At 40.1% G+C, this 20368-nt stretch overlaps 2 protein-coding genes across 2 annotated transcripts in view; both read left to right on the forward strand.

Annotated features, from left to right (window-relative positions):
* The window catches only part of LOC128652459 (uncharacterized), a 321251-nt gene that overhangs the window by 211524 nt on the left and 89359 nt on the right, over positions 1–20368 (forward strand). The window lies entirely within an intron of this gene.
* On the forward strand, positions 4596–6157 carry LOC128653814 (syntenin-1-like). Its single transcript, XM_053707340.1, is given in 3 exon segments — positions 4596–4948; positions 4951–5225; positions 5227–6157. Coding segments are annotated over 3 exon segments (885 nt in total). The 5' UTR covers positions 4596–4668; the 3' UTR covers positions 5557–6157.

A 20368-nucleotide genomic window follows, 5' to 3' on the forward strand; every position in this document is an offset into this window, starting at 1 on the left:
CATACCCACATAAATTAAATCACAACTACACGATACACAATATACTACATTGGAGGTTTTGCATGTAATGTGATTGGGTATGGTCCATTTACTCTGGAATCTGTCCACAATGGTTTTCTTCTTTACCATGTGTGTACAAACCTTGCAATTGCCACACGCTATTGAGCCTTTGTACAGGGGTGGCTTCTTAGCATTTCTATCAAAATGATTGGTTGTTAAACAATCGCTGAGGTTGCTAGCTCTCCTATAAGTAAATAGGGGTTTGTTAGGGATAATGGACTGAAGTCGTTCACCAGCTTGTAAGATGTGCCAATGTTTTTGTAAAATGTTGGATACTGGGGGCGTGTCTCTGGGCAGCACCTTGAATAGTAGCAATATTGGGAGCTCCGTGTGGATCACTGTTAAGCTGCCTATTATCAGTGAATTAACTGACCATCCAGTAATATTATCTTCATGTACAGATACTATAGATCAAGATATAGTGAAAGAAGTATTTCCCTTGAGTATACCACCGTTGCACACCAATCCAGAGCGTTGAGGCCTAAGGCAAGCTCTATACAGAGAGGCTCTCAACACCCCCCCTGGTAATAATATAGGCCGGGTAAGCAGTGCACAGACACTGAACGATATACTTCATTTGAAACCAACACTACCTATGTTTATTCAGTACCATCCTTGCTGTACAGGATAGATAGTGGGAGATTTCAGTGACATCTTCTCCAACACGTACCTATTAAAGATGGCGTCAGGCGCTGAAATGATAATTGCAGCCGTGACAAGGCTGCTACATGATCACCATGTGCGGATACAACAGGCTTGGGATGTTGAGTGTGAGAGCCTCCGTGAGCTAGCGAGACAAGTTGGACACTGCCATGTGAAGCCAGGGGACCTTACATGGAAAATTGACAAAGCTACAACTCTCCTGAAGCCTGTTCCAAGTTTATTGAGTCCAGCACCCCCTGCCCTGGCTGTGGCAGCACCGCACTTGAGCATACCTGAAAAAAACCCTCCAGCAGTGGATGAATGCCCGGACGATGTCCCGGCCATGAGCAAGATACCTCCACGAGTCTCCAGACAGCAGCTGACCGTAACTGAAACGGCAAGTGCAGCTAGCGCTGTAGCGACTACCCCATCCCTATGCCTAGCAATAACCCTCCGTGCATACTACCCTAATGTTGCCAGCAAGATGTGTCTAGAGCATCGTGAGTGGAAGGCGACATTGGGTGATCTGAAAATACCTGGATTGAAACCCGCTTACCGTGAGAAGAACCCTACTACAGAGGCTATGGTCACAGCGGTGATAATCTATGCTGCTCATCATTGCCTCCCTATGGCAAGAGCGAGACCGAGATACAGGGCATCAGTGTGGGTCGCATTTCAGGGAACCTTTTGCCAGCCCATGGACTGTACAGATACACTCTTTTTTTGCCGGCCTTTTGATCCTGCAGGCTGTCAGACTCGCCCCCATACCGTAACTAGCCTGCCACCTAGCTGGGCGTGTATTGGGGAAGAGAAAGAGAACGCTGTCTCATTGAATTATGGGCCGCCTGCGGATTGCGTTCTATGAACTGATATGTCCCATTTTCATATACTAATGAAGGGTAGGATGCTAAGACATTGAAATGTAGAGTGTTATGTAATAGTTCCTGGAAATGTTTGTATTACTTTAGAATGGGGGATTAGTCTGTCTCTCTTAATATTTCCCCTGCCTCTGGTTAGTTTGAATGCTTATGATACAGCACGCATCTGTTTGTTAGTTCACCAATATTCATTACGTGACTAATTCTAATCCCTTCTTAATGAGCTATGCAGTAGCCAATTCCAACTTGCCTAATGTTCAGAGTGTATTTAAAGTCCCCTGTATCAATATATTTGTTCTATGGCTCTTATGTTTGTCCCCCTTACTGATACTACGGTAATGGAGACTATATTGTTCAAATAGTTCTCAGATAATGCTCAAAGTATATTTAATCTACCCCATAAGTAGGTATAACTCTTTTGTTTTCCCCTTCATTAATACTCCTTGCTAGATCCCTGGACAGACAATGGTACAAGTATGCTAATGTACTTAGATACCAGGTCTCTACACCAGATGTTGATGGCATTTTGAACTTTGCTAGTGGAATAATAGCTACTTCACCCTTTGAAGTGTAAGTTGTGCAGATTCTCATTAGACATGCATCCTTCTTCCTATGCAGCCCTCCCTGTAATTTAATATTGATTAAGGAGAATTAATTCCTGGTTGCTATCCTTACAAGTGGCTCAATAGCAAATGGTACCTGTTTTAGAAACCTCCCATAATTAAGTGTTGGCTGTTTAAGTTCCTAAATCATATTTTGGGCCTAAGAGTGGCCCACTTTATTGTTTTCCCTTCTCCCAGTACCCCTGATATGACCAACTAATATCCTAGGGGGTCCAATAGTGGCCTCCATATTCTTATAGGGGTAAAACTTTATGTTGTTATTTTACCTTTTTCTAATGGGGACTCACTATATTAGAAAACATGAGGTGGACTTTGTATGCTTAGATAATACTTGATTTTCTTTTGTGGCATGACCTTATCTGGAGATTTTTTTTTATGTCAATGTTATTACTTTATACATTATTTTCTTTTTTTTATTCTTTTTCCAGTATTGATGCAATTTATCCTTTTATTTACATGTCCTGTAAATTATTGCCTAACTGTCATGTAGTGTATTTCACCTCAATAAATATATTTAAAAAAAAAATGTTGGATACTAGGTTACTCTGGTTATCTAGAATCCAACATTTTACAAAAACATTTTTTATATTGTTAGTATTGTAGAATAAAGCATAAATTGAAGAGTAGTTTTGTTAGGTGATATATTTGGGCTCTTATGCTGATCACATCAGCTATTAAACATAAGTCAGAAAGAAGCCTTCACAAACAGGAAATAAAATGCGTTAGCTACAAAGGCTAGTTCACTAACACGTCACTGAATCCTTAGTGTATGTTTTATAAAGATTTATTTTTTTAAGAGAACTTTTACAACAGACTGTCACTTTCAGCAAGATTTAAAAACATCCCTAGCATTTTTGCTTACGGTTCAATCTAGCCAAACATTTTTATGCTGATTAGAAAAAGAAATGCAAGAGAATACGCAGCCCATAATTTAAGCGAATGGACACATATTGCTACACACACAAAAATACAAACAAAAGCTTGTGTATTTGCTTGAAAGCCATACAAATGTTTGGATCTATGCTTGTTAACTAAAGGGACGTGAAGCACTATGAAACACTAAGGGCTAGATTACAAGTAAAGCTCTATCATAAGCACGAAGAGCGTAAATGTGCTCAAATGTATATTACAAGTGGTGCGCAGTTGAAATTACTGTCAATTAGTTTACGCAAACTCGTGGTAATTTACACTTCCCATATTTTGTGTGGGCGGTGTTGAGTGGCAGTGTGCGTTCGTATTACAAGTTAAAAGTAAATGCGATCACTCAAACAAAATCACATTTAGCGCTCAAACTTTTTACACAACCTGAAAGTTGGCGTAAAGAGTTTGCCCGGAGGAAACAGTTGCACAAAAATACTCTATTAACCCCTAAACAAACACACACCCACATTGCAAAGAACCCGCTACACTATTAACCCCTAAACCACCACAACCCCCACTGCAAAGTACCCGACTATGCTATTAAGCCCCCTAACCAGCTAACCCCTCCTAAACTAACACCCCTTAAGTTACCAAAAAAAAAACAAAAAAAAACAACCTAACAATATATAAGAAAAAACTAACATTACCTGGAAAAATAATAATAATAACTATACCTGAAATAAAAAACCCTAACATTACATGCAGAAGAAAAAAAACTACCATTGCAGAAAAAAAAAATACCGCATGATGAGGACGTTGGGGATAAACTTTTTTTGGGGGGGTTACTTGTATTGTAGAGTGGGTTAGTATTTTTTTGGGAAAAAGAGCTATATCACTTTAGGGCAATGCCCTACAAAAGCCCTTCTAAGGGCTATTGCTATAGTTTAGTTTAGTGTTAGTAAATGTTTTTTTTATTTTGGTAATTTAGTTTTAGAAAAAAATTCTGTAATGGTAGCTTTTTTCATGTAATGTTAGGTTGTTTTTTTTTCATGTCATATTTTTTTTTTTTTTGGAACTAGGTTAGTTTAGGGAGGTTAGTTGGTTAGGGGGTTTATATGTTAGTGTTTATTTTTCAATGGGGGTTGTGACGGTGTAGGGGGTATTTTACGATGGGGGTTGCGGCGGTTTAGGGGTTAAAATGTAGTGGGGTACTTTGCGGTGTGCTATGTGGCCTTTAAGGGGTTACTGTGTAGTGGGGTAGTTTGCGATGTGGGCTATGTGTCGGTTTAGGGGTTATCACATTAGGGGGCTTATGGCGATTCAGGTGAATCACAAACTACCTAATTAACCTATTAATACCTGAACTGCCAACCCCCCACAACGCAAAGTGTAAAACTAATAACTAAGCCCCCTAACCTAACACCCCCTAACTCAACCCCAATTGAAATACACTGAAATAAAATTAAAAATATACTAACTACATTCAAAATAAAAAGTTACAAAAAGAGCACTTTATTATTTGATCGCGAGAATAACGGTCTCACTTGGCACTTTCTCCTCCGTATTGTTTATTTACCCGTGATTAAACAGATAAATCCATAACCATGTCTTTGTACCCATCACTCGAAGACATGAAGGTTGATAGAGTCATTCAGGCTCAAACTGCTATTTCGGTCAACCCAGCCAACCCAGCAATATTATCTGATGCATCAGACTCAGTACCTCAAGATAGAGGCTTGTACCCTAGACTGTATCCAGAGCTTGCTCAGTACATGGGATTACAACTGAGTGAGGATGAAATACACAAAAATATGTCTCTGGTTCCATCTGATGTGCGCCAGGTAGCGAGACCATCAGCAATGAATAACATGGTCGCCCCTGTGACCCAAGTGATGTTGGAATCCGCAGAGCAGAAATAAAACAAGGTGTTCGTGAAGTAATAATGTGTAAAGTCCAGGATGGAAAGATTGGACTTCGTCTTAAATCAATTGACAATGGAATTTTTGTTCAGCTTGTACAAGCAAACTACTCAGCATCTTTGGTCGGTTTGAAATTTGGAGATCAAATTTTGCAGATAAACGGTGAAAACTGTGCTGGCTGGAGCTCTGACAAATCTCATAAAGTCTTGAAGCAAGCAGCTGGGGACAGAATTTCTATGGTTTGTCCGAGACAGGCCTTTTGAACGAACTATCACAATGCACAAGGACAGTACTGGACATGTTGGATTTATTTTCAAAAATGGTAAAATAACTTTCATTGTCAAAGATGGTTCTGCTGCAAGGAATGGTCTTCTCACTGAACATAATCTCTGTGAAATAAATGGACAGAATGTTATTGGATTAAAGGATTCCCAGGTTGCTGATATACTTGCAACGTCTGCAAACGTGGTTACTCTTACCGTAATGCCATCCTATATCTATGATCATATGGTAAAAAGAATGGCTTCAAGTGTTGCAAAGAGCTTAATGGACCACTCTGTTCCTGAAGTTTAAGTGAAATCCTCCACATATTGCCTGTATGTTGCAATTGAGCTTGGATGTGTTAAGCTGAACAGCTTTATAGTGATGTCATCTTAGAGACCAGGTTGCATGTTTGCATTGTACAAAGCGGCTAGAAATATTTCAATCAAGTCTGTTAGTAATTCTTTACCTGTTAGAAATCTTAGCAATCTTCTGTCACCTTTTTAGAAAAATCTCTGCAACATAGTGATTTATTTCTATGACTGCAAAAGGCATTTTTAAAAATAAATAAACTTATACAAAGTGTTGTCATATTATTCTACTGTGATCCAAATTTAAATTGTGCCATTCAGTTCCAATAGTTTTTGTTTTGCAAGTTTAGAAATGTGTGCCTAAAAATGCTGTCATTTTATTACATGTACAGAACTAATTCATTCTATTTTTAAAGCTGTAATAAGATTGCATGTGTATTGCGATTTCCCTGAACCATTTGAAAAACTGCGTAAAATCTTATCAAAATATACACTTGATGCTTAAGTGATTCAATTACATAATTTCATAAAATATCACCATATTTTTCAATCATTAGGTATAGAATAGATTTTTTTGCGCATGTCATAAAAATGTACGTTCTGTTATTTGATATATATCAAAACTGCTTTAGTAGGGGCGGAGCCAACGGCCATCGAGACTAGACGCACATTTCAGGAGCTCTTCCAACATATAATAATTTTACAAGGCCATCCTGCATATTTTACTTATTTCTGACTGCAGCCCAGTGATTACTATTGAGAGGTATCTCTTGAATGCTGCTGGGGATCTATACAGGACTAAACACCTCGATTCTCACAACCTTTGCTTTCTGCCTACCACTGTAATCCTGTGGGCGAGAACAAATGGCCGCGCTTTTTCTGTCTCAACTGACAGAATTACTAGATCGCCACCACAGCGCTCTATTGAATGCAGTAACTGAGGCTTTTACACCTCTTTTGGCTCACTCTTATGTTCAGACCGCCTTAACTGCCAGAGACTCTAAACAAGCTGAAGATATAACAGTCCTGAGACAGTCGCCATCTTTAACTCTACCATCAGGACATTCCTCATTGCGCAATCATGAAAGGGAGCTAGAGAGGCGAGAAGACAATGAGGAGTTGAGCTCCACTACTAAACTACAAGACTCTCCAGTGGTTGCGCCTCATAGCGGATTACAAGACCCATCAATGGCACACACTCTTCAATATGGTAAGGGGCTGGTTAGAGCGCGAGGTTGGCGTGTGGCTGCTATATGTCACTTAACCTGCCGATACTTATTCGAGGTGCAAAAAATAGGATATATCAACAACCCACGGCTTCTGCAGTTTCCAGCACATACACTCAAAGTAGGAGTCGGCTAAGACAACTACCCCTATTGCTCAGCCATTAATGTTTTTCACTGCGGCTTTCAGATATATATATGGCGATATCCTCCACTACTGTGTGACTTGGTGTCTTATTATCTGCTCAGTTTGACATTGGTTATAGCCTGCACGACGGTATATCACTAAAAGATAAGGGATAACAGGGACACTTAGCAACGTGGGCGCAGGAATACCTTAAAAGGAACTTTGACCAAGCTTGTTAGGAAATCCCCATCCTGGCACCCCACATCATTGGAACCTCTCTCACCCTGCCTGCAAGTTATCGTAGCATGTTTTTTTACCGTGGATAGCCTGCCCTGACTATACGAGACTGCTTCACCAATGCCTAACCATGACACATCAGTCCTATGCCTGAACTAAGCATACACAACACTGTATCTTCTTTTTATATTGATAAAGCTGTGATCGCCACTGTGGTGTAGTGAATGATATTGGCAATGCAACGTTTTTTTTTTTTCCTATTGCAGAGGGAATATTTTATAAAGGCTCTTACTTTTTATACAGGACTTGGTACTCACTATCGTATGTTTTTAGCATCTTACACTTCATTGTTCATTACTCCTCAGGTTAACAAAGCATGCCCGTAGTTGGCTCTCTAACACAGGGCCATCCTATTTTATGTTATCTAAATGGTTCAGCTTTGTGTTATAATTGTTTACTGTTTTATTTGTTCCCATCAGGAATCTAGTGAAATCTGAAGTCAATGTTATCTTTATATGATTATCTTAGATGTTATTGAGAGTTTTGAGGCATGTACCTGCACAAAGCTGGCTTTTTTCAGTATCCCCATTGTCACTACTGAACTTATAGTTACCAGTACATGAAACAAACTCAAAATGTTATTCAAGGAGCTAAGGGAGGTTAAGTGGATAATTACTTAGAGTCATATACCTATACATTCAATTGTTTTTGCCTGCTGTTTGGACATAGGGCCCATGTCTGGACGGCAGAGAATAAAAATTGCAAGCTTACGACACAACCATACTCCCTATTTTTCACTATAATGTCTAACTAATAGTTATACTCATGTCACACTGTTAGTTAATTTACTGCATTCTTTAGCTTTACTGTACTAAGCTGGTCTCACAGATATATAGATCTAATTGTGTTAAGGTAGGAACTTTTTACTCGCCATGTTGGTCACCTATACGTCAGCACTGACTTATCTTATGATATATAGTACAAACCTATCATTTTGCGCTCAATACCAAGGTACTGACTTTACCTACCTTATTTAGATCAGCTGGACTGATCAATAATACCAGCTAGCTGTGTTCATAATCTTTATACATACCCTGTCTTTCTCACAGTTTCACTTGCTCTCCTCCTCGACATAGTAACATTATATAATTGGCGCCCTACACCTTGACAGTCTCTTTTGGCATGCTCTACATTCATTGTATTTATCTTACCACCTCCCCCCCCCCCTACTATTCCATAATATGTCTCCTAGTTTCAGGAGAATTAAAGAAGCGGTTTCTCTTGCTTATACCGCACCTTCCATCACCCCCTTAGTATCTCTTTCTTTTATATATTGCACCATATTACGGAACCTATCTAATTTAACCAGTCTAATAGGTTTGCTTGACTTGTACCTGTTAAGTTTTTTTTTTTCCTCCAACATACACCAGGGACCTTTTTGAGACCAGATATATAGCAGTCAATACCTTGATGCGTGGGTCGGTAGGCCCTTCTACAGTTCCTGCTTGTTACTATTAAGGGGGTATTGGTTTTGATCTTGATTTTGTTACAGCATATTTAATATATTACATCTTTCATTTTAAATGTTATAAAACCGAGGTATAATGATGAGATCCAAAGATGGTCTTTTTGGCCTATATTTGCCTTCCTTTATCTTAATGCTTTTAGAAGGTCTCTTAATGTTGGGAATTCTCTATATACAATGTCTACATGGTATGTAAACTGTTTTTCTTCTCATTTATTATGTGTTTATTTCGCTACTTCAGGAATATTGAAGCCTTTATTGTATGTAACATGTAGCGCAAAAATTTATTTGCATAACTGTTGTATGCCTTTCATTGTACCTCAATAAAAATATTTAAAAAAAAAAAAAAAAAAAAAAAAAATCTACAACCCCCCAGTATGGAAAATGCAAAATACCAAAGAAAAATAGTCATTTGAAGATTCAATTCACCCTGTACTATATTGAAAACACATTATTAACACATAATTTGATGTTTTACTTTGTGAATTTAATGTAACATCACCTTTTCTTTAAATAAAACTTATTAAGCATTTGGGCACTGGTGAAAAAAAAAAAAAAAAACTGCTTTAGTAAATAATTGTGTAATACTTCAAAACTTATATTCCTAACCTTTAGCACTGTATATATTGTATATGAACAATAAAGAGACAACTATTGAAAATTTAAAAAAAAAGTTACAAAAAATAAAAAACCTACTTTGCAAAAACCCCTAACATTACATTAAAAAAAACTACCATTACAGAAAATAAAAAAAACTACAATTACAGAAAATATCAAATGAAATTATCCAAATTAAAAAAAGTTATTCCTATTCTAATACCCCCTGTTAGGTGTTATTCCCAAGGGGGGGTTGTCAGGTCAGGCCGAAGCCTCTGGGCCGCTGTACCACCTGAAGCAGATGTAGATTATCTGATAAGGATTCCTTAGAATGACTCAGACCACGCAGCAATATGATCTAAAGCCAATCATGTTTATTGAACAGTGCAAGCCTATCTTATAGACTTCAGTAACAGCATACAGGGTTAAGGGGATGACACGTTAGGACCGTAATTTTACACAGTTATACAGAGTTACACACAGTGTGATTCTGGAAATTCCCTAGCTCATAAACAATATTCTATAGTCATAATAAACCATGCATCTGCAGAGACACCAAGGTCGCTGGACCATCTTATTGATAGAACATTCTTCTGGGCGTGCGGCCAGGGACTTTCTACAAGGCTAACTGGCTAAGGAAAATACAATAGCAAGCATATATTTCTCACTACAGAATGAACCATTATAATAAAGTCTAATCATTACAAAATGGATGCTAATCATCACAAGATGGCTGCGAGGAACAAGATGGCTCCAGTCAGGTTCACATTAACCCCTAACACCCCCGTTTTATAAAAACAAAACACCCTAAAATTAAAAAAAAACACCTAATCTATAAACTACCAATAGCCCTTAAAAGGGCCTTTTGTAGGGCATTGCCCTAAAGTTAACAGCTCTTTTGCAAAAAAAATAAACACATTACCCCCTAAAATTGCAACCCCCCCCCAAACTAAAAAAAAAAAATAACTAAAAAAAGCCCCTAATCTACCTATTGCCCTGAAAAGGGCATTTGTATGGGCAATCAGCTCTTTTTCTGCCCATTAAAATAAAAAAGCCCTAATCTTAAAAAAAAAAAAAAAAAAAACACCTAAAAAAAAACAAAAAACCTAAAACTAACAAAATCAATACTCCCCATTGATGAAGTCCGGTGAAACATCTTCATCCCAGGACAGATGGAGGTGACTCCATCTTCATCAATTGCGGGACCATCTTAAATCTTCATCCTGGTGGCGTGGAGGCAGAGCGGTCATCGGCAACGTCCATCCGACACGGAGGTCCTCTTCATGCAATCTTCCGCTGCACACTGAAGATTGAATGCAAGATACAACTTTTATATAGGGGTACCTTTGCATTCCTATTGGCTGAAAAATTCAAATCAGCCAATAGCATGAGAGCTTCTTACATCCTATTGGCTGATTTGTTTTTGATCAAGAGTATTTGAAAATGCTCCTTTTTGTTGCTTCAATTATATGTATTTGTTGTCACAAAGTGCTGAAATAAACAGTCAGTGCCATAAAACTAAGGTTGCCACCTCTGCCATGTTTTCCTGGATTCTTATGAGTTACACATGCTGCCTGCAGGGTGTGCAGGGAGGAACATGTATTGTGTTGTTCATCAGCACTGTTCATGCCATGTCTAGAGGCAAAATACATGTTCCGTCCTGCTTACCCTGCAGCATGCGTAACTTTTAAGTGTCCAGGAAAAAAATTGTCCGAGGTGGCAACCATAGATAAAACACATGTAGATACATTTTACTGTGTATGCTGCTAGCTTAGCTCTTTTTGACATTTGCTTGCAATGGAGTTTTCTGGGAAGCTGTTGTAGTGGGGTTTGGAGTAAATTAACCTAGGTGAAACAGATCCACAACATATTTATTTTATTTATGCTGCTTCACATGAATTTGTATTTAAAATGTGCTTGATTTGTAAGGGGGGGGGGGGGGGTTAGGATTGATATGTAATTACAATTATTGGGATACAAAACCCAAATGTTTTCTTTCATGATTCAGATACAACATGCAATTTTAAGCAACTTTCTAATTTACGCATATTATGAATTTTTCTTCATTCTCTTGCTATATTTATTTGAAAAAGCAGGAATCTAAGCTAAGGAGCTGCCACATTCAGTGGTCCCCTAACGCTTTTTCTTAAATACATGCAGGACCTTCCTGGAAACAAACAACAGAACTTATAATTCCAGAAGAAAATGAGAATGGAAAATTTGTTCATGTTCACATCTTTGTATTCACTTACCACTGTAATGTTACAATTTTAACACAATAAAAATCTTTTAAAAGTTGTTTAAAATTGCATGCTCTATCTGAATCATGAAACAAAAAAATTTGGGTTTAGTATCCGTCTAAGCTTGATCCATGCAACATTTTAGAGTCTCTAGCAGCAGCTCTTAAGTAACAGCATCAGATATTTTAGGGGCTGTAAATCAATATTTTGAATACGTGTATAGCATTTATCAGCAATTAAACACACAGGGCGCAATCACATATTTGGCGACGGGCGCATAACCCAGCGTCGCCAATTTCTCTTGTTAGGTGTATCCAGTCCACGGATCATCCATTACTTGTGGGATATTCTCCTTCCCAACAGGAAGTTGCAAGAGGATCACCCACAGCAGAGCTGCTATATAGCTCCTCCCCTAACTGCCATACCCAGTCATTCTCTTGCAAGCTCTCAACATAGCTGGAGGTAGTAAGAGGAAAGTGGTAAAATATAGTTAGTTTTTTCTTCAATCAAAAGTTTATTGTTTTTAAATGGTACCGGAGTTGTGCTATTTTATCTCAGGCAGCATTTAGAAGAAGAATCTGCCTGCGTTTTTCTATGATCTTAGCAGAAGTAACTAAGATCCACTGCTATTCTCACATATGTCTGAGGAGTGAGGTAACTTCAGAGGGAGAATGGCGTGCAGGGTATCCTGCAATAAGGTATGTGCAGTTAAGTTTTTCTAGGGATGGAATTTGCTAGAAAATGCTGCTGATACCGGATTAATGTAAGTTAAATCCTAAATACAGTGATTTAATAGCGACTAGTATCAGGCTTGCTATCAGAGGAATATACTCTGATTAATGTGCAATATAAAACGTTTGCTGGCATGTTTAATCGTTTTTATATATGCTTTGGAGATAAAACTTATTGGGGCCTAGTTTTTTCCACTGTTATAGTATAAAAGTTACAGTTGGTGCAGTTAAAATTACAAACTGTGACATTCAGCTTCCCTCAGCAGTCCCCTGCATGCTATAGGACATCTCTGAAGGGCTCAAAAGGCTTCAAAAGTAGGAGCTGTGGCAGTTGTTATGACTGTTTAAAAAACATATTTTTTGCTTTGTTAATCTGTTTTCTGTATTAAGGGGTTAATCATCCATTTGCAAGTGGGTGCAATGCTCTGCTAACTTGTTACATACACTGTAAAAATTTTGTTAGTTTAACTGCCTTTTTTCACTGTTATTTCAAATTTTGGCAAAATTTGTTTCTCTTAAAGGCACAGTAACGTTTTTTTTATATTGCTTGTTAACTTGATTTAAAGTGTTTTCCAAGCTTGCTAGTCTCATTGCTAGTCTGTATAAACATGTCTGACATAGAGGAAACTCCTTGTTCATTATGTTTCAAAGCCATGGTGGAACCCCAAAGGAGAATGTGTACTAAATGTATTGATTTCACTTTAAACAATAAAGATCAGCTGTTATCTTTAAAAGAATTATCACCAGAGGATTCTGACGAGGGGGAAGTTATGCCGACTAACTCTCCCCACGTGTCGGACCCTTTGACTCACGCTCAAGGGACTCACGCTAAAATGGCGCCAAGTACATCAAAGACGCCCGTAGCGATTACTTTGCAGGACATGGCGGCAATCATGGATAATACCCTGTCAGCGGAATTAGCCAGACTGCCTGAATTCAGAGGAAAGCGCGGGAAGCTCTGGGGTTAGACGTAATATAGAGCGCGCAGATGTTTTAAGGCCCATTTATGATACTGCGTCACAATATGCAAAAGCTGAGGAAGAGCTTCAGTCTGTGGGTGACGTCTCTGACTCGGGGAAACCTGATTCAGATATGTCTACTTTTAAATTTAAGCTTGAGAACCTCCGGGTGTTGCTTGGAGAGGTTTTAGCTGCTCTGAATGACTGTGACACAATTGCAGTGCCAGAGAAATTGTGTAGACTGGATAAATACTACGCGGTGCCGGTGTGTACTGACGTTTTTTCCAATACCTAAAAGGTTTACAGAAATTATTACTAAGGAGTGGGACAGACCCGGTGTGCCGTTTTACCCCCCTCCTATTTTTAGAATTTTTTTTCCAATAGACGCCACCACACGGGACTTATGGCAGACGGTCCCTAAGGTGGAAGGAGCAGTTTCTACTTTAGCAAAGCGTACCACTATCCCTGTCGAGGACAGTTGTGCTTTTTCAGATCCAATGGATAAAAAATTAGAAGGTTACCTTAAGAAAATGTTTATTCAACAAGGTTTTATCCTGCAGCCCCTTGTATGCATTGCTCCTGTCACTGCTGCTGCGGCGTTCTGGTTTGAGTCTCTGGAAGAGGCCTTTCAGACAGCTACTCCATTGACTGAAATACTTGACAAGCTTAGAACACTTAAGCTAGCTAATTCTTTTGTTTCTGATGCCATTGTTCATTTGACTAAACTAACGGCTAAGAATTCTGGATTCGCCATCCAGGCGCGTAGGGCGCTATGGCTTAAATCTTGGTCAGCTGATGTGACTTCAAAGTCTAAATTACTTAACATTCCCTTCAAGGGGCAGACCCTATTCGGGCCTGGTTTGAGGGAAATTATTGCTGACATTACTGGAGGTAAGGGTCATACCCTTCCTCAGGACAGGGCCAAATCAAGGGCCAAACAGTCTAATTTTTGTGCCTTTTGAAACTTCAAGGCAGGTGCAGCATCAACTTCCTCTGCTACAAAACAAGAGGGAACTTTTGCGCAATCCAAGCCGGCCTGGAAATCTAACCAGGCCTGGAGCAAAGGCAAGCAGGCCAGAAAGCCAGCTGCTGCCTCTAAGACAGCATGAAGGAACGGCCCCCTATCCGGCAACGTATCTAGTAGGGGGCAGACTTTCTCTCTTCGCCCAGGCGTGGGCAAGAGATGTTCAGGATCCCTGGGCGTTGGAGATCATATCTCAGGGATATCTTCTGGACTTCAAAGCTTCCCCCCCACAAGGGAGATTTCACCTTTCGAGATTATCTGTAAACCAGATAAAGAAAGAGGCATTCTTACGCTGTGTGCAAGACCTCCTAATAATGGGAGTGATCCATCCAGTTCCACAGATGGAACAAGGACAGGGATTTTATTCAAATCTGTTTGTGGTTCCCAAAAAAGAGGGAACCTTCAGACCAATTTTGGATCTAAAGATCTTAAACAAATTCCTCAGAGTTCCATCGTTCAAAATGGAAACTATTCAGACAATCCTACCTATGATCCAGGAGGTTCAGTACATGACCACAGTGGATTTGAAGGATGCTTACCTTCACATACCGATTCACAAAGATCATCATCGGTTCCTAAGGTTTGCCTTTCTAGAAAGGCATTACCAGTTTGTGGCTCTTCCCTTCGGGTTAACTACAGCCCCAAGAATTTTTACAAAGATTCTGGGGTCTCTTCTGGCGGTCCTAAGACCACGGGGCATAGCAGTGGCCCCTTATCTAGACGACATCCTGATACAGGCGTCAAACTTCCAAATTGCCAAATCTCATACGGACATAGTGTTGGCATTTCTGAGGTCGCATGGGTGGAAAGTGAACGAGGGAAAGAGTTCTCTATCACCCCTCACAAGGGTTTCCTTCCTAGGAACTTTGATAGATTCTGTAGAAATGAAAATTTACCTGACGGAGTCCAGGTTATCAAAGCTTCTAAATTCCTGCCGTGTTCTTCACTACATTCCGCGCCCTTCGGTGGCTCAGTGCATGGAAGTGATCGGCTTAATGGTAGCGGCGATGGACATAGTGTCATTTACGCGCCTACATCTCAGACCGCTGCAATTATGCATGCTCAGTCAGTGGAATGGGGATTACACAGATTTGTCCCCTCTGCTAAATCTGGATCAAGAGACCAGAGATTCTCTTCTCTGGTGGCTGTCTCGGGTCCATCTGTCCAAAGGTATGACCTTTCACAGGCCAGATTGGACAATTGTAACAACAGATGCCAGCCTTCTAGGTTGGGGTGCAGTCTGGAATTCCCTGAAGGCTCAGGGATCGTGGACTCAGGAGGAGAAACTCCTCCCAATAAATATTCTGGAGTTAAGAGCAATATTCAATGCTCTTCTAGCTTGGCCTCAGTTAGCAACACTGAGGTTCATCAGATTTCAGTCGGACAACATCACGACTGTGGCTTACATCAACCATCAAGGGGGGACCAGGAGCTCCCTAGCGATGTTAGAAGTCTCCAAGATAATTCGCTGGGCAGAGACTCACTCTTGCCATCTATCAGCGATCCATATCCCAGGTGTAGAGAACTGGGAGGCGGATTTTCTAAGTCATCAGACTTTTCATCCGGGGGAGTGGGAACTCCATCCGGAGGTGTTTGCTCAATTGGTTCATCGTTGGGGCACACCAGAATTGGATCTTATGGCATCTCGCCAGAACGCCAAGCTTCCTTGTTACGGATCCAGGTCCAGGGACCCAGAAGCGACGCTGATAGATGCTCTAGCAGCACCGTGGTTCTTCAACCTGGCTTATGTGTTTCCACCGTTTCCTCTGCTCCCTCGACTGATTGCCAAAATCAAACAGGAGAGAGCATCGGTGATCTTGATCGCGCCTGCGTGGCCACGCAGGACCTGGTATGCAGACCTGGTGGACATGTCATCCTTTCCACCTTGGCCTCTGCCTCTGAGACAAGACCTTCTACTACAAGGTCCTTTCAATCATCCAAATCTAATTTCTCTGAGACTGACTGCCTGGAGATTGAACGCTTGATTTTATCAAGGCGTGGCTTCTCCGAGTCAGTCATTGATATCTTAATACAGGCACGAAAGCCTGTAACCAGGAAAATCTACCATAAGATATGGCGCAAATATCTTCATTGGTGTGAATCCAAGAATTACTCATGGAGTAAGGTTAGGATTCCTAGGATATTGTCCTTTCTCCAAGAGGGTTTGGATAAAGGATTATCAGCTAGTTCTTTAAAGGGACAGATTTCTGCTCTGTCTATCCTTTTGCACAAGCGTCTGGCAGAAGTTCCAGACGTCCAGGCATTTTGTCAGGCTTTGGTTAGAATTAAGCCTGTGTTTAAACCTGTTGCTCCTCCATGGAGCTTAAACTTGGTTCTTAAGGTTCTTCAAGGAGTTCCGTTTGAACCCCTTCATTCCATTGATATCAAACTTTTATCTTGGAAAGTTCTGTTTTTGATGGCTATTTCCTCGGCTCGTAGAGTCTCTGAGTTATCAGCTTTACAATGTGATTCTCCTTATCTGATTTTCCCTACAGATAAAGTAGTTCTGCGTACAAAACCTGGGTTTTTACCTAAGGTAGTTTCCAACAAGAATATCAATCAAGAGATTGTTGTTCCATCATTGTGTCCTAATCCTTCTTCAAAGAAGGAACGTCTTTTACATAATTTGGACGTATTCCGTGCTTTAAAGTTTTACTTACAAGCGACTAAAGATTTTCGTCAAACATCTTCCCTGTTTGTTGTTTACTCTGGACAGAGGAGAGGTCAAAAGGCTTCGGCAACCTTTCTTTCTTCTTGGCTTCGGAGCGTAATACGCTTAGCCAATGAGACTGCTGGACAGCAGCCCCCTGAAAGGATTACAGCTCATTCTACTAGAGCTGTGGCTTCCACCTGGGCCTTTAAAAATGAGGCTTCTGTTGAACAGATTTGCAAAGCGGCGACTTGGTCTTTGCTTCATATCTTTTCAAAATTTTACAAATTTGATACTTTTGCTTCTTCGGAGGCTATTTTTGGGAGAAAGGTTCTACAGGCAGTGGTCCCTTCCGTTTAAGTACCTGCCTTGTCCCTCCCTTCATCCGTGTACTTTAGCTTTGGTATTGGTATCCCACAAGTAATGGATGATCCGTGGACTGGATGCACCTAACAAGAGAAAACATAATTTATGCTTACCTGATAAATTTATTTCTCTTGTGGTGTATCCAGTCCACGGCCCGCCCTGTCCTTTTAAGGCAGGTCTAAATTTTAAACTACAGTCACCACTGCACCCTATGGTTTCTCCTTTCTCGGCTAGTTTCGGTCGAATGACTGGCTATGGCAGTTAGGGGAGGAGCTATATAGCAGCTCTGCTGTGGGTGATCCTCTTGCAACTTCCTGTTGGGAAGGAGAATATCCCACAAGTAATGGATGATCCGTGGACTGGATACACCACAAGAGAAATAAATTTATCAGGTAAGCATAAATTATGTTTTTTAGTCAAATCGTGCAGTCACATACCTGGTGCAGCAGACAAGTTACGCACGTATATTTGACAAGTTGGGCGCATTTTTTACTCCCATAAACTAATATAGAACTGGCGTCACCAGTCGTAATATCACATATGCAGGAGGAGGACTAACGCTTGCAGAATGGAGATATTTTACTCCATTTTTATCTCGGCACACATAGGCAGGCACAGCAAGCCTTACGCTCAGTAAAAAAGCACCATAACTCCCTGGAAGCCTTAACAAACATATAGGGCAAGATTACATATGCTACGCCGGTTTTTACATGGTTTTGGTATCACATATACGGCGCGTATATATTTCACCCGCAATTTTTACTCCCATAAGCTAACATAGAACTGAGTTCCAAATCGGTATCACGTATTCAGCGCAAGGACTAATGCGGTGAAAATGGAGACATTTTACTCCATTTTCACCTCGCCACACATAGGCAGGCGTAGCAAGCCTTGCGCTGAAAATGTGAGCACAGTAACTCCTGTAATTGCCTGAAAATATAAACTAACACTTAATGAATGCACAATATCTATCTACCTGTCAACCGCAATCCCCCACCGCAATAACTAATAAAGTATATTAACCCCTAATCCACCATTAACCCACATCACAATAAACCTAATAAATGTATTAACCCCTAATCCACCATTAACCCACAACGCAATAAACCTAATAAATGTGTTAACCCCTAATCCGCCATTAACCCACATCACAATAAACCTAATAAATGTGTTAACCCCTAATCCGCCATTAACCCACATTGCAATAAACCTAATAAATGTACTAACCCCTAATCCGACATTAACCCACATCACAATAAACCTAATAAATGTATTAACCCCTAATCTACCATTAACCCACAACGCAATAAACCTAATAAATGTGTTAACCCCTAATCCGCCATTAACCCACATCACAATAAACCTAATAAATGTGTTAACCCCTAATCCGCCATTAACCCACATCGCAATAAACCTAATAAATGTACTAACCCCTAATCCGACATTAACCCACACCGCAACAAACCTAATAAATGTATAAACCCCTAATCCGTTATTAACCCACATCGCAATAAACCTAATAAAACTATTAACCCCTAATCCGACATTAACCCACAACGCAATAAACCTAACAAAACTATTAACCCCTAATCCACAAAACCAACACAACACAAATGACTAAATTACTAAACCCCCTAACCTAACACCCCCTAAATTAACCCCAATTACCTAAATTAAAAAATACTAAATTACAAATAAAATAAAAAAGCTAACATTACTTAAAAATAAGAAACATGAGATTACAAAAAATAAAAAAGTCTAACATTACATAAAATAATAAACCAAATTATCAAAAATAAAAAAATAAACCTAATCCCTATGAAAATAAAAAAGCTCCCCTCCCCAAAATAAAAACACCCCCAATCTAATACTAAACTACCAATAGCCCTTTAGAGGGCCTTTTGTATGACATTGCCCTAAGTTAAACAGCTCTTTTACCTTAAAAAATACTAAGTCCCCCCTCTAATAGTAAAACCCCCACCCACCAATCCCCCCAAAATAAAAAAAACATAACACAAAAAAATCCTAAACTACCCATTGCCCCTAAAGGGGCATTTGTATGGGTATTGCCCTTAAAAGGGCATTCAGCTCTTTTACTGCCCTTAAAAGGGCATTCAGCTCTTTTAAGAGTGCCCAATAAATCCCTAATCTAAAACAAAACAAACCCCCAAAAAATAAAAAAAAATCCTAAATCTAACCCCCAAATAGGTACTCCCTGTTCCTGAAGTCCGGCGGAGAAGGTCCTGTTCCAGGCGGTGAAGTCTTCTTCCAAGCGGCCGACATCTTCTTCCAAGCGGGAACCACTTCCTTCTTCATCCAGGACTAAGCCGGCACGGAGCGGAGATGAGTGCGGAGCAGGACCGGCGTCTGTGGAACCATGGAGCGTGGAGGATCCTCTTCGTACGATCGCTGCCGTACACTGAATAGTGAATTCAAGGTACGCATTTAAATATGGCGTCCCTTGCATTCCTATTGGCTGATTTGATTCTTAAAATTCAAATCAGCCAATAGGATGAGAGCTACTGAAATCCTATTGGCTGTTCAAATCAAAATGCAAGGGATTCCATATTTAAATACGTACCTTGAATTCACTATTCAGTGTACGGCTGCGATCATACGAAGAGGATCTTCCATGCTCCATGGCTACGCGGTCGCCGGTCCTGCTCCGCGCTCGTCTCCGCTCCGCGCCGGCTTGGTCCTGGATAAAGAAGGAAGTGGTCCCTGCTTGGAAGAAGAAGTGGTTCCTGCTTGGAAGAAGATGTTGGCCGCTTGGAAGAAGTCTTCACTGCCTGGAACAGGACCTTCTCTGCTGGACTTCAGGAACGGTGAGTACCTATTTGGGGATTAGATTTAGATATTTTTTTTTGTTTGGGGGTTTTTGTTTTTTTTAGATTAGGGATTTATTGGGCACTCTTAAAAGAGCTGAAAGCCCTTTTAAGGGCAAAACCCATACAAATGCCCCTTTAGGAGCAATGGGTAGTTTAGGTTTTTTTTAGTGTTAGGTTTTTTATTTTGGTGGGTGGTGGGTTTTACTGTTAGGAGGGACTTAGATTTTTTTTTAAATGGAAAAGAGCTGTTTAACATAGGACAATGCCCTACAAAAAGCCCTTTTAAGGGCTATTGGTAGTTTAGCA

The sequence above is a fragment of the Bombina bombina genome, chromosome 3, assembly GCF_027579735.1.
Source record: "Bombina bombina isolate aBomBom1 chromosome 3, aBomBom1.pri, whole genome shotgun sequence".
NCBI lineage: Eukaryota > Metazoa > Chordata > Amphibia > Anura > Bombinatoridae > Bombina > Bombina bombina.